Source organism: Schistocerca americana, chromosome 1 (genome assembly GCF_021461395.2).
Source record: "Schistocerca americana isolate TAMUIC-IGC-003095 chromosome 1, iqSchAmer2.1, whole genome shotgun sequence".
NCBI classification, from domain to species: domain Eukaryota; kingdom Metazoa; phylum Arthropoda; class Insecta; order Orthoptera; family Acrididae; genus Schistocerca; species Schistocerca americana.
In genome coordinates, this window is record NC_060119.1 from 1,080,718,110 (window position 1) to 1,080,741,449 (window position 23,340).

The 23,340-nt window shown below is 41.6% G+C and overlaps 1 protein-coding gene across 1 annotated transcript in view; it reads left to right on the forward strand.

Moving 5' to 3' along the window:
- LOC124596476 (UDP-glucosyltransferase 2-like) overlaps positions 1–23,340 on the forward strand; it is a 111,899-nt gene that overhangs the window by 26,940 nt on the left and 61,619 nt on the right. The window contains exons 2-3 of the mRNA XM_047135623.1: positions 18,947–19,178; positions 19,280–19,872. Coding sequence (XP_046991579.1) covers positions 18,947–19,178; positions 19,280–19,872 — 825 coding nt within the window. The remainder of the gene's footprint in view (positions 1–18,946; positions 19,179–19,279; positions 19,873–23,340) is intronic.

Sequence of the window (23,340 nt, forward strand, 5' to 3'; positions counted from 1 at the left end):
TGCTGATATCATTACCACACTGAATTGCTGTCTTAAACAACTTGAATAAAATTTCATGAGTGTATATGACATTTTCTATGACTTGAAAAAACTCATGTAGTGGAAAGTCACAGTGTTTTTCACATAAATTTGTTTCAAAATTATACCCTTACTCATTCTTCTTTACTTTAAAGTAATATTAACATATTTATGTGTTGTGACTGACAGGAATGTTCATGTTAGTTGCAAACAGTAAATTAACTGTTTGTTGATGTTTTATCATCCTGACCGTTCTGTAGCTGCTGGTTACAAAGCCCCCCCCCCCCCCCCCAAGCATATATCTGCCTTAGTTGATTAACACTTGCAACCCATAGTACAAAGACTTCCCTCCTACATCAAAGACACCAACCATATCCTAGATCATCTGAAATCCGCACCCATCCCACTCTCACCACACCCCTTGCTTGCCAAAATTGATGCCACCTCCCTCTATAACCAACATCCCCCACACTGTCTGCTGCTGAACGTTTTCTCAGTTAGTGCCCACCTGATTCAAAACCTATGACATCCTTCCTATGCATCTTACTCAGCTTCTTACTTACCAACTACAACTTCACCTTTGAGGGGCACACATACAAACAGATCAGGGTTATGGCCATGGGAACCAGGATGACTCTTTCCTATGCCAACCTTTTCGTGGGTCACTTCGAGGGGGCTTTCCTAGGATCCACAAGTCTTCACCCCTGGATTGGTTTAGATACATTGATGACATCTTTACCATATGGAATCATGGTGAAGCTGACCTGCTAAAATTCCTAGAATCTCTGAATACCTTCTTCCAATTAAACCTCACATGGTCCTATTCTGAGTTCCATGCTACTTTCCTTGATGTTGATCTCGTCCTCACTGAAGAAACCTACCAACCAACAAAAGCACTTACATTTTGACAGTTGCCATCCTTCCCATGTCAAACGTTCCCTCCCATACAGCCTTGGCATCAAAGGCAAATGTATTTGTTCGGATGCAGACTCTTTACAGCAATACACCACCATTCTTACCTCAGCCTTCACTGCATGTAATTATCCCATAGCCTAGTTAAAAAGCAGATTTCCCGAACCATCACATCCGATCCTGGTACTGCTGATCATTCCAAAAAACAACTTCGGAGCACACTATTGGTATTTCAGTATTATCATGTTCTGGAATGTGTTAATCAGCTACTCTGACAGGGGCATGACTTCCTAAAATTATGCCCTGAAATGAGATTCATTCTGTCTGAAATTTTCCCACCACACCCAGAAATATTCTTGTCAAACCCTATGCTCCTTCTGCACCTATCTCCCTACCCTATGGATCCTACCCCTGTGACCATCCCTGCTGCAAGACTTGCCCTAAGCACACTCCTACCACCACCTATAACAGTACTGTAACTCGCAAAACATACTATCAGAGGGAGAGCCACCTGTGAAACAACACATGTCATATACCAGCTGTTATGTAAACACTGTTTGGCCGTCTATATCAGCATTTCCCGAAATGTACCCATTTTCCTAGATCTCTCCAATCCTTTTCCTTCACCCCTCTTCCTTCCACTTCAACCCTTCTGCAAGAAGAAGGAGCCTCTGGTTCCGTAAGCTTGCCAATTACAACTGTCTTTTATGTGTGTGTTCTGCTGCCCTTGGTGAGTAGATTTACTATCTATTCAGTTAAATAAATTAATAAATGTTAATGTTTATTAACTGATTGGGAAGGGTTCAATTATTGTCTGTTCTCTTATACCACTGCTTCATAAACTCCAGATCATTCTGATACTCTGGGTGCAATTTATGTTGGTGTTGCAATGCTTTCAGCTGACATCTCACATCCATTGTGTTGGCTAATTGTACAGATTCCCTCTTCCAGTCAATGAAATTCATCTAAGGAACAATTGTGCTCTTCAACAGTGCCTGACAACTATTACTAATGCTGTATGGTTCTCGAAAACAGTCAGTCTTACACCAGTTATTATTATATGCTAAATATTTGTACTCAGCATGTAGTATGTATTCTGTTCACAACATGTCACTTAGAATCATTGCCTGTATCTCCCACTATCAATCTCACATGCAAATATGCTGATTCCAAATCATGATTGATAGGTGTTCACATGTTATTTTAATCCAGAGTAGTAAACTTGGTCCCTATTTGTGATGTAGTCACTTTATGATTGTCAATGACTACTTGGTCCCAGCTTGTGATGTATTTACTTGGTGATCAACAATGATTGCTCATTTGGTGTAGCACGCATGATCCTGTGTGATGTTCCTGTACAGAAGGATTGTGAATCAGCTCTTGTTTTCTTTTTTTCATATAACTACAGTCAGGACCACAAAATGAACTAGCTGAAATTATTGAATGAATTTCTCCCGTCAACACAATGCTGGCATGTCTGTTGTGTATACTACTTCATTACAATTCTCTGAATACACATTTTTCTCATGCCCAGTGTATGATTCTTACTGCATCTACAGCTAGGCGGTCCAAATAGTTCACTTTACTGCCATTATTTATGCCCCATACAAATGTACTATTTCCATGTCATATCCTTAGAGATGTTAATTTTTTATATTTTCTGATAGTGTGTAACAGCACAAAAATAAATGAACAAGTTCCATAGAAGTGAATGCAGTAATTAATCCGGGGAATTTCTGTGGTTTCTGACAACAGTGCACTGTGCCTGGACATTTTGCTCCTATGCCACAAGACAACTCTTTCTTTGGCTGTATCTTTCCTATTATCAAAAGGGCAAGGGAGCTTCCCATCAAAAATTTGTTTTAGCTTAAGAGGTGTGTATAGATAGATGACAGATGTTAGTAAACAATAGTCCTGTTTCGGGTACAATATCAGAAGAAATTGTCAACGTTTTTCAAAGAGTTATTATTTGGTTCTCTGCAAAAGTATGACCCTTGTTTCTATAAAAGAAAAAAAACCACAGTATCATCAGTTCTATCAGACAAATAAATAACACCAGTGATGTATGAAGCACATGAACAGGAGTCAGTGAATAGGACAGACTATTCAAAATTTTTGAGTATACATTATTGTTTGGGTATACATTATTATTGGAGTTCTCAATCTGAAGACTGGTTTGACGCAGCGATCCGTGCTAGTCTTCCTTGTATAATCCTCTTCCCCTTTGCATAGCTGCTGCAACCTACATCCATTTGAATCTATTTACTGTACTAAAACTTGGTCTTCTTCTACAATATTTACCCCCATACATCCCTCCATTATTAAATCTATAATTCCTTGATGTCTTAGGGTGTGTCTTATCAACCAATCACTTCTTTTAGCCAGATAGCGCCATAAATTTCTTTTCTGGCCAGTTCAACTCAGTACCTCCTCATTAATTACCCAACCTACCCACATAATTTTTGCTGTTATTCTGTAGCCCCCCACTGCTAGTCAAAGGTTCTGTGTTGATGCTCTACATTGTCTTTACCTACCTGGAGATGTGCATTTTCAGTGTTCCAGAGATCAACTTTGTGTGGCACAGGATATCATCTGCAGGTTTTTGCCCCTTGACGAGAAGGTCCAGGTTGTGTCTGAGTTCCCACATCCCACTAAGTGCAAAGAACTGTGCATGTTTCTTGGAACTGTGAATTTTTCCAGGCACCACATAAAGGATGCTAGGAGTGTGCAAATAGTGCTCAAGGCTGCACTCTAGAGTGATCAAAGAAAAGGCAACAGGTCCATTCCCTGGATGGCACAAATGTCTAAATTTTGAACTAACAAAGCATGACCTCTCACAAGCTGCCCCTCCTAGCATAACCTCATCTGACTACTCCATTCACAATTGTAATTGATGTCAGCCAGTCTGCCATAGGCACAGTCCAGCAGCAACACACTGAAGGGAGTTGCAGCCCCTGAAATCTCACAGAGCCACAGCAGTGTTAAGCCATGTATGATCACTAGTTCCTTACTGTGTATTTCAGAACCTTGAAGCTGGGGTGCCATTTCACAGTTTTTAATGACTACTGCCTCTTGACAAAAGGTTTCTGTTGCGAAGAGGGCATGCAGATATCGCACAGTTCACCACTGTTGTCCAGCATGTTGCTGGAATAGACAACATAATCATCAACTGCTGATTGTGTGCCTTTACTGCTCCACTCAACTATTTGGACCTCACCACTGCTGCCTCTATTGCCGATGCTGATCTCCTACAGCTGCAAAACGATGTAAATATTGGTCTCAGCTTGCAACCGTGTGTAATGCCAGGCACCCACAAAACCATGTAGTGCAATGTTCATGCCAGTACTGACCGGCCAGGCTCCCCCTTGGAACGTGTCCGTCCAAACCATCCCCCAGAGTTCCACAAGGCAGCTTTCAAGCACTTGCACAACCCTGGATCTGTGAGTCTGCTGTGCTCCTGTGGGAGTATTTCATTTGGCCCAATATCCAGCATGATTGCACCAACTGGGCCCACACCTGCATCCCATGCCTGTGCTCTAAAGTAGGCAGGCACATGCATACCACTGCCCCCTCCCCCCACCCCCCAGTGGACCATCACTTCTGATATCATGAATATCGTAGTCTCCTGCCATCATCCAATAGCCACTGGTATCTCCTTACTATAATCGATAGGTTCACCCAGTGGTCTGAAACAGTACCTCTGCCCAACATAACTTGCTACCAACCTGCTGCTAATGGCATGGTGGAGCAATTATACAGATCTCTAAAAGCTGCTCTCACATGCCACTCTGCAACTTGGACTGCTGCACTGCCTCTAGTTCTCTTAAGTTTGTGGGTAGCCCACAAAGCAGATTTGGGAACATCTGCTGCCAAGCTTGTGTATGGACAGCCACTTGCCCTCCCAGGCAACCTCACTGAGCAACACACCCTGCCACCCGGGACAGGCATGTCACCCTTTGTGCAGCAGCTTCACAACTCAGTGGCGCACCTGCACCCAGCACCTCCCAGGCAACACGCTGAACACCAGTCCTTCATGCAGTGGGATCTCAGTATAGGTGCACAGGTGATGCTGTGGATGAGGCCTATCAGTTGTCGCTCTGCCCACAGTACTCAGAGGCCTGAATCTCATCCTCTCACATGGCACAAAGATGCTCTCCTTGCAGCTCCACAGCATTGTGACCAACGTCTCAATCACCTGAAGCTGGCATAAACACGCAACCTCTCGAGCCCATGTGTGCCGCTGGCCATTGTGATTTAGGTGGCATCAAGCAACTGTGATGATGCCTCACCCAACACTGCCAAGCTAAGTGGCAGCCCATGGGACTCCAGGAAGGAGGCTGCCTTGCTGTTTGCCTTGCTGACTAACTCGACAGTGCTGCCAATTACTCAACCACCTTGTCCCCACTGCTGAACCTTCCCTCCCCGACTGTGGTACCTGAGTCGACATGCAAACACGCCACACCCCAGGCACTGATGGGCCATTCACTACCACTGCAGCACCAGCGCATGCCCTCCTAGTGGTGGGTGACCCGGCCTACCAGCATGGGGCACCCGCAGTGCATGCCCATGGCACCACTACAGTATGGTGTACAGTATACCACCCATGCAGGGCACACACAGTGCCATTCTCCATTTGCCACCTGGCAACATACCAGAACACTACTGCCACTATTGTCACCCGTGCCCCAACTGTGCACCATACTTCAATGTGGAAGTGGACCAAAGTGCAGTGCCACCCCTCACCCCCGCTGGTGATTTGGCCATGGGACAACGCAAAGCCAACCATATATGCTGTTAACATGCCTGCCACTGCCGCATATGCTGCCCTGCTGTCTCTACACTGCAGCCAGATATGGGGAACATGACACATAATCACTGCCTCCACCTTCACTACCACAGCTGATGCCCCCCTCACCAGCTCCACACTGCCATCTGGTGCAGGGGCTGCAACCACCACCACTGCCGTTGGCAGTGCACCCCTCCCTCCAAACTGTCTCCTTCTCACAGTGGGAAACTGTGTAGCAACATGTTACAATGCATGTGCGCTTGACATCTGCCTGCTTCAGCAGGCAACAACCGTGGATGATGTGGATCGGCTGTGTCCAAAGTGGACTGAAGTAGTGGAATCTCTGTACACCATGCAGTGCCCTGTGGCAGCCCTGTGGTTTTTCCAGAGAAAAGCATGCAATGGAAAGAGCTGACTGGCACTTCCTGCACCAATGGTGAATGATTGAAAACCTCACCTGAGTGAGATAGTGCTTCGTTGTGACTGTCTTTTGTGCTGTGTGGACTTGAAGACAGAACTTGCTGTGAGGTGCAGTGACAGTATTCTGGTCGTGTACTTTTGCAGAGAAGATGATGCTGGTGAGTCTGTATTGCAAGCTTTGGCCAGAAAATGATTGCGGACATATGCAAAACCTTGCTGAGTGCTGGTGGTAGAGTGTTAGAATTTTGCTCACACGGACCAATTTGAGATTGATGTTTTTCACTCTATCCCCAGCAGTTTCATGGTATTGGTAGGCTACTTCCCCATCATGAAATTCCCAGTAATGACTATATTATACTGATTAGTATACCACATGTCATCTGATTGCTGTATTCTACCACATGTGTGCCCACAAGTTTTCTTTTCTTGTATTTGCTAGGTATGGAATAGGTGTGTAAAATTTTTGACTTTTATAATTCACTGCTTACCACTCTCTGAAACCTACAGTTCTGTGAGGCTTCTTATTTAATTTAATCCTGTTCCAATAAAGGAACCAAAAAATCAAGATTAACTTCCATATCCTGTTCACCTTTTTCCCTGTTAATATTAATACCTGTACGTACTAGTGTACCGCAGGGTTATGTATGCAAGGTCAGTGAAGAAAGAATTCCCTACACGTCTATTGTCTTCTTGTTTGAACTGTGTATTGTTCTTGTTTCACTTCCATACAAGGCTATTCTGCAGATAAATATATTCAGAAAATACAGGGTGTACATAAAGTCCAGGAACACTTTCAATTATTTATTGCACAAGAACTAAACATTGTACAGATGTCATACATATTGCATTTTGAAGAGAAGCTCTGAAAGTTTTTTTTTAATGAACATTCAATATGCAAACCATTAGTGACCCAGCAGACGTCAATATGGTAATTGAATTAGTGCCATACCCATCCCAGCATGGCATTGTCGACTGTGGCAGTCACTTCCCATATTCTCTCCTGGAGCTCTGCTACATCACGTGGTAGAGGCGGTACATACACCAGATCTTTAATGTGTCCCCACAGAAAAAGTCACATGGTGTGAGATCTGGTGATCGGGGAGGCCATTTCATGAAACAGCTGTCACTTTCTGTAGCACAGCTGATCCATTGCACCTAAGCTCGCCATGTTTGCGACTAGCGCTGACTATCGGCAGATTACCAAACTACACTGTGGTGGTATACATGAAGAAAACTTTCAGGGTTTATCTTCAAAATGACACATGTATGATATCTGTACAATGTTTGGTTCTTGTGCAATAAATAATTGAAAGTGTTCCCAGAATCTAGGTACACCCTGTACTTCCTAAAATTTACATTTATATCTTTTTTTCGGAAATGCTTTTCTCGCTATTAACAGTGTACATCTTATATCCTCTCAAACTAAGCCTTTGTAAATTATATTGCTCTCCAAATAACAACAATCATCTTCTATTTTATGTTGAAAATTCTAAACTAATTATCTCAGCACTGTCTGATTGAATATGGCTGCATTCAATTACCTTTTTTATATTTGCCAATGTTCATTTTATAACCTACTTGCAAGACACTGTTCTTCCAGTCAGTTGATATTTCTATTCCAGTCTCACCCCCTTCTATCTTACTGCCTCCCTTTCATGCCCAACTGTCATGTAACTGCTGTCTGGTTGCCATACAAGTTGCTATAGCCTTTTACTCCATGCATTTTATCTTCTTGCCATCAAAATTTCCAACTGTGTATTATAGTTAACATTGTCCAAAGCTACACTATATCAAACAAAGCTATAAATGTAAGTCTGTCCTTTTCTAACCTATCTAGTAAGATAATTTGTAGGTTTGGCATTGCCTTTTGTGGTTCTACATTTTTCCAGAAACCACACCTGCCCTCTCTGGTGTTGACTTCCATCAGTTTTCCATCCTTCTGTAAAGAACTTGTATTGGCATTTCACAACCAAGTTATATTAAACTGATGTTTTGGTAATATTCACATCAGTCAGTATCTGGCTGCTTTGGCACTGAAATTATTACATTTCATTTTTCACAGCAGGTGGAATAATTTTGAAACTGTCTGTTCTCCTAAGGATTCTGAGGGAATGTCATCTGTTGCAGAGACCTTGTTTTAACTTTGGTCTTTCTGTGCTGTGTCAGATTCTTCTCATGAGTATCTCAACCCCCACCTGTTCTTCCCCATTCCATAACATCGCCTTAGAGTTCATTTCATTTCAAAATCCCTTCTACATAATTCTTCTGCCTTTCAGCCTTACCTTCCTTGCTTTGTACTGGCTTGTCATGTGAGTTCTTAATATTCATGCAGGGGTGTATCTGTTCTCCAAAGGACTTGTGGAACTCCAGTGCATAGTGATAGGAAATGATAGACAACACAGTGGTACAGAATACACAATACACTTTATTTTATAGAAACATGATACATACAAGAATATATGACAAAACACTCTCTGACCATCAACGCAAACATACCCACAGAGTGCTCACCGCTCGCCCCCCCCCCCCCCCCTTTTTACTGCTAGTGCAGACCACAGTGTGGAGATCATGACTGGTGTGTGTGGGTGAGGTACCTCTGGTACATGTGCATTGGGTGGGTCCATGAGCTTACTGTCCAGAGAGGGTAGGCATATAGTGAAGATGGTCAGGCAGCCATTAACAGTGAAATGCAAATGCAAAGTTGCAAGATTGACATTATCAGGTAAGGTGAGAACTTCCCAGAAATGGTGTACCAGGGACTCAGGTGAGATGGTGCAGTCATCATGGCCCCCTGTGACTACCAGCTCCTTGTCTGTAACCATGAGACTGAGATGCACTGGTTGAGAGTTTACCAGCGTGGGCCACTTGGAAGTCTGTCCTGAGCAGCAGAAATGAAGTTGGACATCAGCTATAGGCTGGAGCCAGATTGTCCAAGCAAGATGGTAGTCTGCATAGGCATGGCATGTTCAGTGAGCTGGGGAAGCTGAGATGCAGGGTGGCAGGCAGTGCTGCAAGCAGGTGCTAGCTCAGCCTGGCAGGTGGCAGTGTCAGATTGCAGCCGCAGACTGGAGCTGGACCGCCCGGGTGAGGCTGGTGCATTTACATGCATGGCGTGGTCAACGAGCTGTATAGGATCAGTTGCAGTGCGACAGGCACACAATGGGTGCAGGCGCTGATTGGGCATGGACAGCAGCATACTGTGCAGGCGATGGCACAGTGTGGGTGAGGCCATTCTGCATAGGCGCAGCATGGGGCAGGAAGCAGCATACTGTGCAGGCACATATGCAGCATGGCAGGGATTGTCTGACATGAGTGCAGGCTTGGGGGAGGTGAACAGCAGGACTATAAGTGCAGCGCCAATGACACAAGGTGCAAAGGAGCAGGCACAGAATAAGCAGCAAGTGATTTACTGACCTTGGTAAATGGTGAGATAGGGGTGGCTGCATCAAGTGATGTGAGGTGTCAAGTAACAGGTGCAGGTCCGTAAGTGTAGGTGATAGGTGAGGAATGGAGGTGCTCAAGGGGCGATCAAGCCTCTGCAATTTCTGCCTGCACTGTTTGGATGTGGCTGTGCAAGGACACATTGTACTGTCAGACACAAATAAGTGTCTTTTGCGTGTCCTTATTCTGTTGACAGACGTGTAGTAAGTGGTCAGTGCAGTCCACACACTGTTTATGTACCACTGCATGGGCTTGTCCGAGGGTGAAGGATTGTTGGCATCATCGCATTGGGGCAGTGAGGTGGCCGAAGTGCGTGTACTGTCAGCAGTGTGATCAGGAGGCATGTAGAAGAGTTTGTTTGCATGCAGTAAGGGCATAAGGCAAAAGGCCCATAGGAAATCAGCACTCAGGACCATCTCTGTAACACTGGCAATGGTGAACGACCATGTGAAGTGTGTATCATAGCCAGGGTCTTGAGTATGTGTCTGGAATCCCTTAACAGCAACAGGAGAGCCATTAGCAGCTGTCAAGTGAATGTGCATGTCTGCAGACATAGGCAAGACAGGTGCGTGAGGGGCAAATATCTATTAGGTACATTATGTATGTAGATTGTGGACAGTTGGGAATGTAGGTCTGACAGGAAGCATGCAAGGGATAAGTCCCTGCAGTCGCACTATTCAACTGTGTCCTCGGTGGCTCAAATGGATAGAGTGTCTGCCATGTAAGCAGGAGATCCCGGGTTCGAGTCCCAATCGGGGCACACATTTTCAGCTGTCTCCATCGAGGTATATCAACAACACCTGTCAGCAGCTGAGGGCTTCAACTAATTATCATTTATTCTAGAGAAGCTGCACGCACATCAATGGTATCTGTTCTTTTGAGAATAGTTACTATCTTCATGTATATATAGTTAAAAGGCTACCCAGTCATTGACCTTCATCTGTGCGAATGCTCACAGGTTGCCAAACTCTTACGGGATTCATCACCTTAGTGTGTGCGAGTAATGAGTGGATGGGCAAATATCTATTAGGCACATTATGTATGTAGATTGTGGGCAGCTGGGAATGTGGGTCTCACAGGAAGCGTGCAAGGGATATGTCCCTGCAGTTGCACTATTCGTCTGTGTCCTCAGTAGCTCAGATGGATAGAGTGTCTGCCATGTAAGCAGGAGATCCTGGGTCCGAGCCCCAGTCGGGGCACACATTTTCAGCTGTCCCCATCAAGGTACATCAACAACACCTGTCGGCAGCTGAGGGTTTTGACTAATTATCATATAATCATTTGTGATGTAAACCACTGCTTCTCAGTATATTTATTCCTTCATGAAATTTGTTGCAAGTAAGATATCTCTATTTCCAACAAATAGATCAATACATAGTCTAAAATGACTTACCTTGGTCCAAAAAGTGATCCAGTATTCAGGAACACATATTTTCAACAAATTGACAGCAACCATTAACAACTTGGCTTTGGATAAAGCATGGTTTAAACAGAGTTTGTAAGACTTTTTGATAGGCAACTCCTTCTACTCTATAGAAGAATATCTTAACAGGGACTGTTTGGCCAGATTCAGTAAAAATGTCTGTTACATTTCAGTTTTAGCAGCACTTAGTCACTACAGTTAAGATTATGTATTTTGTGCATGAAAAATTTGTTAAAAGTGCATAACAATGTTTCATTCTGACAGTTTATGAATCCTGTAAGTATTAGCAGTTCCATTTTACTGTAATGTATCCACTTATTTTGACAATCTTCTGACAAATGGTCAGGGTTGTAAGTATTATATTCAGATATTTTAGGTTTTTTATGTTATAGTTTCTGACATGTTCCACACCCATGAGAATGATCTCATTTTTTGGGTCTGTGGAACAAAAGCTGAATCTAATCTAATCTAAACCAAACAAACTCCAAAACTTAGAGTAACACACAGTCCTACATCCATTGCTGCGCTAACATTGCTTGCAAACTATTCAAAAACATTAATCCCACATTAGTGTGCACAACTTACTCCAACATGCCCTGTGAAAACACAATCCATTTCAAACACTCCACCCCTTATGATCTCATACAACACAACGCAATTACATCATGAGTCAAAGGTTGAACTGGACCCTCTGGTCCACACACTTTAAATATTTAACAGTAGGCTTCTTTCCAAAGATTATCTCATAAGGTGTTTTCCTAAAGTTCTGTTTTTAAAGGTATGCAGCTGCACAAACTACTTCAAGCCAAAATCTCCTATCTATCCTTGCTTCAGATAACAGGCATCTTCAGATATGCATTAAGTGATCTGTTGCATCTTTCAGCTGTACCATTTAATTCATGTACACAGGGATGAGATGCATTTAAAATGATTCCTTTCTATCTTATAAACTGATAATCATCTGAATTTAAATATTCCTTCCCATTGTCACATTTCAATTTCTTAATAGTTCTACCAGTTAAATTTTCAATTTCATTAACAATTGTAAACTTGATTTTTAGATTTGACAGTGTAGACTCTAGCTTCTTTACTGCTTGGGTCCATTCACATTAATGTGACCGCGTCCTATGTTCAATACCAACATGCAATAGCCACTCACAGATGGCAGGTGGCAGTGCTAGCAATGGAGAATATATAAAGTGGGTCAGTGGGACATGGAAAACAGTGCAATCATAGTCATTATGTGGAAACAGAGTGATTTATCTGATGTCCAAAATGTCATGATCATTTTCTTTTGAGCCAAGGGTGGCAGCATTTTCAAAATGTATAAGTCTGTAAACTTTTCATGTGCCGCTATGATTAAAGAATACTGTGTATAGCAAATTGGCACTATCCAAAACCAGTGAGGCAGCTGTGGTGCACCATGGGACATAGATGACAGGGCTGAATGATGGCTGTGGAGATGAGTATGAGCAAATAGACAAATAACTGTTAAGGAAACGACCACCCAGATTAACCCAGGGGCCACCTACATTGTCTTCTCAATGACTGTTCAGTGCACATTTCTGTGTATGGACCTCCACAGCAGGCACTTGGTTGATGCACCCAAGCTGAATGCTGTTCACTGGTGACAAAGGCTGGAACTCGTATGCCAGTACTGCAGTTGGATGTATGCTGAGTGGTGTTGAGTGACCTTCTCAAGTGACTCACATTTTGTGCACAAAATGTCTGAAAGCAAACACCCGGCAACAGTTGTCAGAAGGGCTCAGGCTGGAGGAGGCAGTGTTATGTCCCAGGGGATATTTTTTGGCATTCCCTGAGTGATCTCATCACAATGAATCAACAAAAGTACACATCTATCCTTGGGGACCATGTCCACCCCTACTTATGGCTTGTTTTTCTTGACATGTTGGCATCTACCAGCAGGACAGTGCAACATGTCACACAGCTTGCAGTGTACATGCATGTTTCAAAGAGCACCAGGATGTGGCTAGCATTCTACCCTGGCCGCTAAACCACCCTGGCCTAAACCCAATCAAGAATCTGTGGGACCACCTCAATCGGGCTGTTTACACCATGGCACTGGAGTCAGCATGGCTCCACATCCCTGTCGGTAACTTCCAGAACCTCATTGACTCTCTTCCTAGATGTCTCACACTGGTTGGTGCTCCAAGAGGTGTTTATTCAAGCTTTTGACAGGTGGTCACATATGTGTGTATTAGGGGAAACGAACTGGCAGATGTGGCTGCCAAAGACACATGTTCCCTCCCTCAAGTTTTTGAATGTGCCGTCCCCCTCCATGCTGTTACCTCCCTTTTGCGTTTTCGTGTTATGCATCAATGGGAAGAGGAGTGACTGACAGTCGGTGAAAATAAGCTGCATCTGGTCAAGGCCACCACGCGGCCATGGCGTACGTCCTACCAGTCATGCAGGCAGGATGAGGTTGTCCTCACTTGCCTCCGCATCGGGCACATTAACGCATGGTTTTTACTCCGGCGGGAGGAGGATTTGCCCTCTATTTTGCAAGATGATGCAATGATTATAGTTAAGGTCTTACGGTTTTGTGTCCTGTCCAATTCGTTGCCTCGGATTTTAGGGAGAGGATTTTAATGTGCTGCTGGGTGACTGGCTCACCCAGGTTTTAGGTAAGAGGTCCGCCAGTCACAATTACCTACTTGTTTCACTTCGATTTCTGTTCTCTTTTCCTTGTGTTTCCTTTCCTTTTTTAGTGCATTTCTTCTCTTCTCCTCTTGTTTTGCCTCTGTATGTGAGGATTTGGAACTGCATCAGGTCTGTGTCTTTTAGCCGTTCTCCTTGTTCGCTGTCCGTCTTCGTCGCTTCACCGCATGTGTTCCTGTTTCTATGCATTTGGGCGCTGATGACCACGCTGTTTAGTGCCCAAAAACCTCAAACCACACACACACACACACACACATACACACACACCCACACACACACACACACACACACACACACACTAGTATGACTGGACAATGTATAATCAGCAATAAAAATATTTCCTCATGCTAAATGTGAGTTGAGTGAGGCCCATTCAGATCATTTTGAATAATCTCTAAGGTTTCTTTTTCTAAGCTTCTATTGCTTTCAAAATGTAAATTGCACATTTTATTTTCAAACAAACTTTACACTTCATAAACTCTGATTTTAAATTTGTTGACAATCCATCTGGTAACTGATGTTTACATAATGTATCCATATCGTTAAAATTTACATGTCCCAGAGTACAATGCCATTTCTCCTTTACTGATATACTATCCTTATTACTCATATTATTTACATTAATAACTTTCTTATAAATTGTACTTGTCATTTTGTACAGCCTATTTCCTTAGAAAGTGATCACAAGTAAGTTATTGTCTTTATCAAAAACTTTTGAGGAATTGTCTGCAGGCACAATTTTATTTATTTTTTTGTCACTTTAGTATTGGTAATCAAAATTCTACCCATGTCTTTATGTAAAATACATTTTTTTATTTGAATTGGAATCATGTCATCATAAAGTGGAAAATAATTAATCATATTTCCAACTTTTGCAGCTTGTCAAACTTCACCAACCACAGTTTTTACATGCATTTGGTCTTGTAAATATATGCACTCAGAAAAATAACTATCATTATTGACAACATGATCTATACAACCACTGAGTAATAACCAGTTAATCTGTACATTGTTATCTGACTCAACATTATTACATGCTATCGTAGGTTGTACCTCCATTACAAAGCTGATCGTGGCATATTAGTTCTGTTGATATCTTCTGCATCCTGGATGATGACCGCCTCTTCAATCTACTCACCTTTAATATGTGACCAGTTGTTACTGCTGCTATCCTGTCCATTTTGACTATGTTGTCAACTGTCATGACTGCCTCCTCGAGGATGTCCATGAATCTCTGCTTGTTCCTGACTGGTAACAGTCCTTCTGGAAATGTCCTTGTTTGTCAAATACATAATCCAACTGCTCCTGGTAGCTCATAGTGGTTTGGTTCACAGTGTAAAATGCATTTGATTATGCACCTTCACTTTCATCCTTGTTTTTTAAATCCATCATTTTATTTTACTTTTAATGTATTCAACTGCCTGAGATTTTTCTTTCAAAATTTCAATTAAGTCCTTGCTATAGTTCAAAGATTCCAGCAAGGATCTCAGTGTATAGTTTTCTATCACTTAAGTGCCTGCTAATTTAGTTTCTTCACTGAAACTTCCTGGCAGATTAAAACTGAATGCTGGACCGACACTCAAATTCAGGACCTTTGCCCTTTGTGGGCAAGTGTTCTGTCAAACCAGCCAGTCAAGCATGACTCACAAGGTATCTTCACAGCTTTACTTCCACGAGTTCCTCATCTCCTACCATCAAAATTCACGGAAGTTCTCAAGAGTTTGCAGGAGAAATTCTGTGAAATTTGGAAGGTAGGAGACAAGGTACTGGTAGAAGTCACTATAGTCTCTAAACTTCAGTTTATTCAACTTGTTTCTGCAAATAAATTGCAGTGCTGTCAGTTCCCTGGAGTATAATTCATCAAACTTTTTCATTATCTCAAAAGCAGTTTCCTTATCACTCACAAATTCTGGTTGCTTGTTTGAAATTGATGCATATATGTAGCTCAGTGCAGTTAAATTTCTTTTTCCCAAGTACCATATTGCTCAAACTCATATTTGCTCTTGAAGTGACTGTGGAGGATTTCTTAGTTTTCAGATACATTTCCATTCACTGCTTCCAGTTCCCAAAGTCTTCTCCAGAAAACACTGGTATCTCAATATCAACCATGTCCTATTCATTAAGCACTTTTTGAATAACAGTATTCTTTTTAGTTCATAATGGATCACTACTTTACCAAATAACAATCTTCCTTTTACTTAGCAGCTGTGAACTGCCTCCAAGTTAAGAATATTTATTAACAGAAAGTTTAAGACATTTTACCTCTCTGTTTACACATTGAGCACAATCACAGTACAGAACTGATTGACTACAATATGTATATATACACTCACTGTTGAGAGCCCTCTCAACACTATCAATACTATCACTGTAAATGTGCCACATTTCAAAAATTATATCAAGGTACTCAAAACAGTTTCTTCATGATTAACAAGGGCTAAGTCCTGTAGTGGTCCTGACAGCTTTCTTTTGCTATTTAAATACTGGTTGTAAGCCTGCATAATTACCCTGTAGTAATATTCCATAGTTCAAGTGGGAGTGGAAGTAAGTGAAATAAGCATATAGTAGGAGGTATTTACCAGCACAGCTGCTCAGCTTGTGGAGCAGGTAGATTCCATACGCTAGTATGCAATATAATCTTTTGTATGGTTATTTGTGCTGAGCTTTTGGTCCATTTAAAATGCTAATAGTTTTCGTTCAGTCCAAATGCTTCTAGTCATGACAGTGAACCAGTCATTGTCTACAGTTTCCTTGTCCTTTTTCTGTATTACGTTTTTCTGTAACAGGACTGAAGTACCTACCCAAGATACTTCCCACCCCTCCTGAAGTCGTGTTCCATTGACCACCCAACCTCCACATACCCTAGTCCATCCCTATTCCACTCCCAATCCCAACAGATTGCCACAAAGAGCATATCCCTGTGGAAGACCCAGGTGTAAAACCTGGCAAGTTTACCCATCCCACAATTCCTACTCCAGTCCTGTCACATGTTTATCCTATGCCATCAGGGGTCTGGCCGGCTGTGAAAGCAGCCATGTCATTTACCAGCTTTGCTGCAATCATTGCACAGTTTTTTATATTGGTGTGACTACTAACCAGCTGTCCTCCACGATGAGCGGCCACCACCAAACTGTGGCCAAGAGCAACATAGACCACTGCATGGCACAACACACAGCTGAACATAACACACTTGATTTCAATGGCTGCTTCACTACTCAAGCCATCTGTATCCTTTCCTCCACCACCAGTTTTTCTGAACTTTACAGATGGGAGTTATCTGTACAACACATTCTCCACTCCTGTAATTATCCCACCCTCAACCTACAGTAAGATACTGTCCACAGACTCTACACCCTACACCCAAAAGTTTCCACCCCCTCTGTCTTATCATCTCCTACCCATTCTCATCTCCCACCCTGTTTATTTGCAGCCCTCTGCCAATGCATTCATCTGTCTCTCCCTGCTCCTCTCTTTTCTTGCTCCTTTTTTCCCCACGTCCCTGCCCCTCAACCTCATGATGCTGTGCCTGTTGGCAGTGTACTCCCTGCACACTCCACCAGATGGTGCTTGTCTCTCTCCCCACCCATACACTACTCTTCCTTCCCCTTCCCTGCCCCTTCCATATTGCTGCTTGCATCTCACGTGACAGTTGCATTCCGGCTTGAGATGTTGGAGTTGGCAGTCATGTGAGTGTGAGGTGTTCTTGCTTGTACATGTGAATGTATGTGTCTTTCTTTTGTTGGTGAAGATTGTGGCCAATTGTGTCTGCCTGAAACTTGACATGTCTTTCTTACATTACATAGCAATTGGTCTTTTCCTATAGTGTTAAATGTTAGCCTTTGTCAGGCCTAGGCATCTGAAGATGACAGTGGACATGTGTGTGCAAGTTAGAGCTTGTCGTTTGTGTGTGTGTGTGTGTGTGTGTGTGTGTGTGTGTGTGTGTGTGTGTGTGTGTGTGTGTTTTCTACATCTGAAGAAGAACCCCGTCTGGTAACTTAGTTTACTTTTAAATGTACTATTAAATGTTCCATCTGCCACTCAATCCCTCCTCTATGTGGTGAGTAGAAATCTATCCTGTTTCATGTTGCTATTAACCTTTGCTTTTGTATAAATAAAAGGCTTTTTTTCTGAAAAATCAACATACTACTGTTCATTTGACACCCCTCTTCATCTCCTTTAAGTCACCCTGTATTTCCACAATCCCATCGCAGTTTTTTATACCTATTGCTAAAATTTTAAGTGTTTATCAGCTCTTATACATCAGTCCTAAATATTACAGATGTTACACATGAAAAATACTTTGTGGCTCCCATTTCTTTAGCTGTCAACACTTTATGAGTGAGGAGAAACTTAACTTCTGAACTCACTGTGTAACTTATCATGAAGGTATGTGTCTTCTTTTCCAATCAATCTCAGAAAGTGGCAACAACAAAGTAAGTGATACCAATCCATTAACACTATCCAATGACTTTTATCATGGCAGTTAGATGCTAATAAAGTTGATGGCAAGTAACTACAGAATAGCAGCAAGTAAGGGGGCCTTTCCAATGTGAATGAACTATTACGAGCATAAGAAAAACAAAGAAAGTCATAAACATCTATTAATACATTTCCTAGTGCAGTAAATGCCAATCCAAAGGAAGTCTAATTGAAAAATGCAGTTGCTGCATTCAAGTAGTTGCAATGTAGGAATTTTTGCTTAAGAAGAATTCTTACTACAAGAATATGACATACAACATGGTTAAAATGAATTATTTTTGTGTGTGACACACAACTGATGTAAGAAGGCAACACTCAGTAAGACAAATATGCCTACTGAAAGTGAAAGAATTTGATCCATATTTGTTTTATAAAATGTGGAACGTTGTGTTTAACTGCAGACATATATCAACTTCTAATTGATTTCAAATTACCTCTTATGTTGATATTTTTTATCTGTCATTATTGTTGTTGCTGTTGTAAATAGTTATCCATCTTGTTGATGTTGGTGTTGGCTGCTATCTGTTGTGTACACCCAAAACGTCATCTTTTAGAAATGACAGCCATAAAACCTATGAATACAACGAGCTGGACATGATGCCTAATATTGAGTAGTTTAGAATAGGCAGATTTATTCACCATATTCAAACAAGTTAAGTAATAATACATCTCAATGAGATAGTAGAGCTATTCAGATTTATGATTAAATGAACTTATGACAACAGACAAATGTGAGTGCAACACCTACAAACAGCTTTTATTTTTTTATTTTTGCTACTCTGTTACAGAGCATCTGGCAGTGTATACTTCTGCTAGCTGGAGTCATCACACAGGGACAGGGAGCTAACATTCTGTCAGTGGTGACAGTTCCAAGTAGGAGTCACATGGTCTTTATATCACCATTGCTTCATGAACTAGCTCAAAGAGGGCATAATTTGACTGTGATTAGTCCATTCCCACAGTCTCCACCCGTGAAGAATGTAAGAGATATTAAATTAAACTACAGAATGGATAGCTTTTGTAAGTAAAGCAGTGTTGATATAAAAAATAAATTAAGTAGAATAATGCTCATATCTGATGTACAGCATTACCTATTGACTGCCTCATTTTATTATTTACAAATAAAGAGAGAAACTTGTCACTTTTTGAACTAGGTGAAACAAACCCACTTACTTTGGTTTTCTTAAGTGGCATACTTGTAACTGAAATGTGTAAGGCTGCTGTCAGTACACCAGAAGTACAAGAACTAATAACATCTAGTGACCAGAAGTTTGATCTCCTTATAGCTGGTGCTTACTCTGACTGTTTTCTTGGACTGGCACATAAGCATAATGCCAGTATTATATATCAAATTCCAAATACTCTCACGTTTATGTTGGGTGATCCAGTTGGCAACCCTGGTGCATATTCTTACATTCCTGACATATTGCTTAATATTCCTGTGAATATGAATTTTTTACAACGGATGTTAAACAGTGTGTGTGGACTCCTTGTTGAATTAGTGCGGTTCTTCAGTTATATTCCACGCCAACAAGAAATAATGATGACATATTCTAGAAATATTGACAATTTTCCATCTATTGATAAGTTGTGGAAAAGCACTTCACTGCTTCTCCTCAACAACCATGAAAGCATAGGCCTTCCCAGGCCTCTAACACCAAATACAATTCAGGTTGGAGGAATGCATATTAAACCTTCAAAAGATCTTCCAAAGGTGAGTATAAGATCAATATCCAGATAAACAGTCTTGCATATTGCATTTGATAGAATTAATTTTGCAATATTTGTATGTTAGGTGAAAATAAAAGTAGATATTTGGTAAACATATCATGCCAAAATCCAAAACATTATTTCATAGATTGTATGATATATTCACAGTTGTTGAAATTAGGAATAAATTTGATTCTGACTGCAGAAATGGTCTTCAGTTTCTTTTATTATGTCATGGGCAATTTCAGGGTTACAAATCCTTTCCAGAGATGTATCTGGAACATATACATCTAATCAATATGAGATATATATTTATTTTCCTCAGTAGCATCCTTGGAATTGCTATGTGTAAGACTGCTGTCAGTACATCAGAAGTACAAGAACTAATAACATCTAGTGACTGGAAGTTTGATCTCCTTATAGCTGACATTTACACTGATTGTTTTCTTGGACTGGCACATAAGCATAATGCCAGTGTTATATATCAGTTTCCAAATACTCTCACATTATAAAATGCCGTGTGGCTAGGGCCTCCCGTAGGGTAGGCCATTCGCCTGGTGCAAGTCCTTTGAGTTGACGCCACTTCGGCGACTTGCATGTCAAACTCACACATTTATATTGGGTGACCCAATTGGCAACCTAGGTGCTTATTCCTATGTTCCTGACATAATGCTCAATATTCCTGTGAATATGAATTTTGCTGTCATCACTATCCAACTGTAGTGTGCACTGTAAAACCTGTGTCAACAGCACCATTTGGGAAGTTACTCCTCACTGGTCAGCAAAGCTGTTTATGTCTATACATAACAGGTGGAGCTGAGGATGCGACTGGTAGCCCCAAATACAATCTTCACTACAAAAAGAAATTGAAAATCATGCTTGCAGTCAGAGAAAAATTTATCCCTAATCTCTAATTATTGTATGACTGTGTTCCCATACACCATCACAATGAAAAGCTTCAATATATCACAGTTGCATAATTTCAATTTAATCACCAATATTCCATTTTATTTCTTTTGTGATACTGCACACAGTAGAAGACACTGTACACGTTAAAGTAACTTTACTTTGCTAAATAGTGGAACATCAAAAAATTGACATATATTTACCAACAGTTACTCAGAACTGAACAGACATATTCATTATAAAGCTGCATGACAAGTAGTAGTATATTGTAAACAGCCTTTGTTGATACAGCTGTAGGTAATTATTTTCTTTGAAAAATAGAAAAATATTCATATAAATGTAAACTCTGACTCATACTACATTCTTGAAAGTTCTTCTTCTTGAAAAATCTGCAGAACATGAAGAATTAATGGTTGTAAACTCAACAACACAAATAGTAAAAGTGGCTGAAATTTGAATTTCCCTCCATGTTACTCAGGAGCCAGTCACACCAACAGACTGTACAGTATTGCTCATAAAAGGAAAGGACACTTGTAGTTGTGAGTGTAACTGGGAGATTTATGCATTATTGACACTCAGTGCAAAGTGTGACCCTCTAGAAAAATGCAAGAAAATCTGTTCAGATAAGGAGCAAGCAAGCAAAGGGCACAGAGTGGTGCATGCAAATGAGAAAGCTAAACTGGTGAACTTCGGTGTGACAATACAATGGCCATCTTTTAGGATGAACAAATGGCAATGACATGAGACCAGCTAGCCAGGCCATTCACTTTTAAACTGACACAATTTATTATTTATTTAGTTTTTATTCTGCCCACATCTCTTTAAGCAGCTATCTTTTTTATTTGGTGGTTTTATCATCTGTTCATTTTGTTGCCTTATTTTAATGTGTTGATTAATCCATTAGATTTGTTGTATTATGCTTCTCTATTCACCTTTCATGTTCATAATACTTTCTCTCCATTTCCATATTTAAATATTGTCAGTTAAGTGCGAGTGTCTGGACTAATTAGTCTCATGCCGTTCAGTGCAGATCACTCCATGCACTACACTCGCTTGTGGTAGTTGCCTCCTCTGTACCCAGTAACGTGACATTCAGGGTTGCAGCACATGACTGACGTATATGTTCTGGCTCCTATCTTACACCAAGCCTCTTCATCTGGCTGTTTCTTTGTGTTATTATTAGCTGTCACCACAGTATTTTATTATTTCTTATTTCTTTATTCTTTATTTCTTATTTCTTTTAACGTTTCACCATATCTAGCCCAACAACTGCTAAGAACTGTGTATTGTATTGTATTAAATCAGCAATGTAGAAACGATGGATAGGCTTCATCCCACTGTAGCCCTCAGTGGTTCACAACCCCACAACAGGTCACAGCAGTCCACCCACACCACCACTGCCTCACAGCAAACCCAGGGTTATTGTGTGGTTTGGCCCCCAGTGGACCCCCCCCCCCCCCCCCCCCCCTCCCGGGAACATCTCATACCAGATGAGGGCAATCCCAGATGTTTGCATAGTGGAGTAAGTATGGTGTACACATACGTGGTAAGGGTGTTTGTGCAGCAATCGCTGACACAGTGTAACTGAGGCAGAATAAGAGGAACCAGCCCGCATTCGCCAAAGTAGATGGAAAACTGCATTAGAAACCATCCACAGGCTGGCCAGCACACCAGACCTTAACAGTAATCTGCTGGAAGGCTTCATGCCAGGGACCAGCATGCCTTCCCTCTCAGGACGCAGTGCGTTAGACCACACAGCTAGCCGGGCGGCCTAAAAATTGTGTATATGATGTCTGCATTAGTTTTAATTATTTCATTCATGCAGGAATATAGAAAAATTATTTTTATCGCATTCCTCTCCTCTGTTTTCAGTGATTTGCACATGGTGATGGACATTGTTCACCCAAAACTGGTTGTCACATTAAAAATAAAAGCCTTACAACTGAAATGTTGATTTTCATGTCTATCACAATACTCAGTTGCAGATGCTCACCCAGAAAGATTGTTTCTTATTTCATTTTCTGCTAGGGCACTGTTCCAGAGCTTTTTGTGTGTATCTAGTGCTAGGTCAGGAAAGTTTTCTCATATGGTCCAATCCAAGAAAATTGGACAGCTATTGAGCTAACTGCTGGCCATGGAATCTGTGTAGTTGCTGCTTGTGATGACATTGTGGCTGCTGGCTTATGGATAGAGATGGTAACTGCATGTGAGGTCAGCATGGACGTCTCTGGGTGTAATGAAGCTTGCAGTGTCTTCATGATGTCTTGTGGAAGTGAAGGCACTGGCTTGACTCACTCAATAGTGACGTTTGTGGTTTTACCAGTTTGCTTGATCTCCATGGTGTGGTCTCCTGGTCGCATAATTGGAAAGGGAGCAGTGTATCGTTGCTGGAATGGTGATTTGATGTGACCTGTGTGGAGACTGATACAAATACAGTCATCCAAAGCTTCATGGATGAAATCATGGTGTTCAATGTGGCACAAAGCTGGGCAGGTAGGTGTTGGATCTAGGCAGTGTGATCTTGGAGCTGTTGCGCCACCTGTGACATTTCTGCTGTTCATGGTAG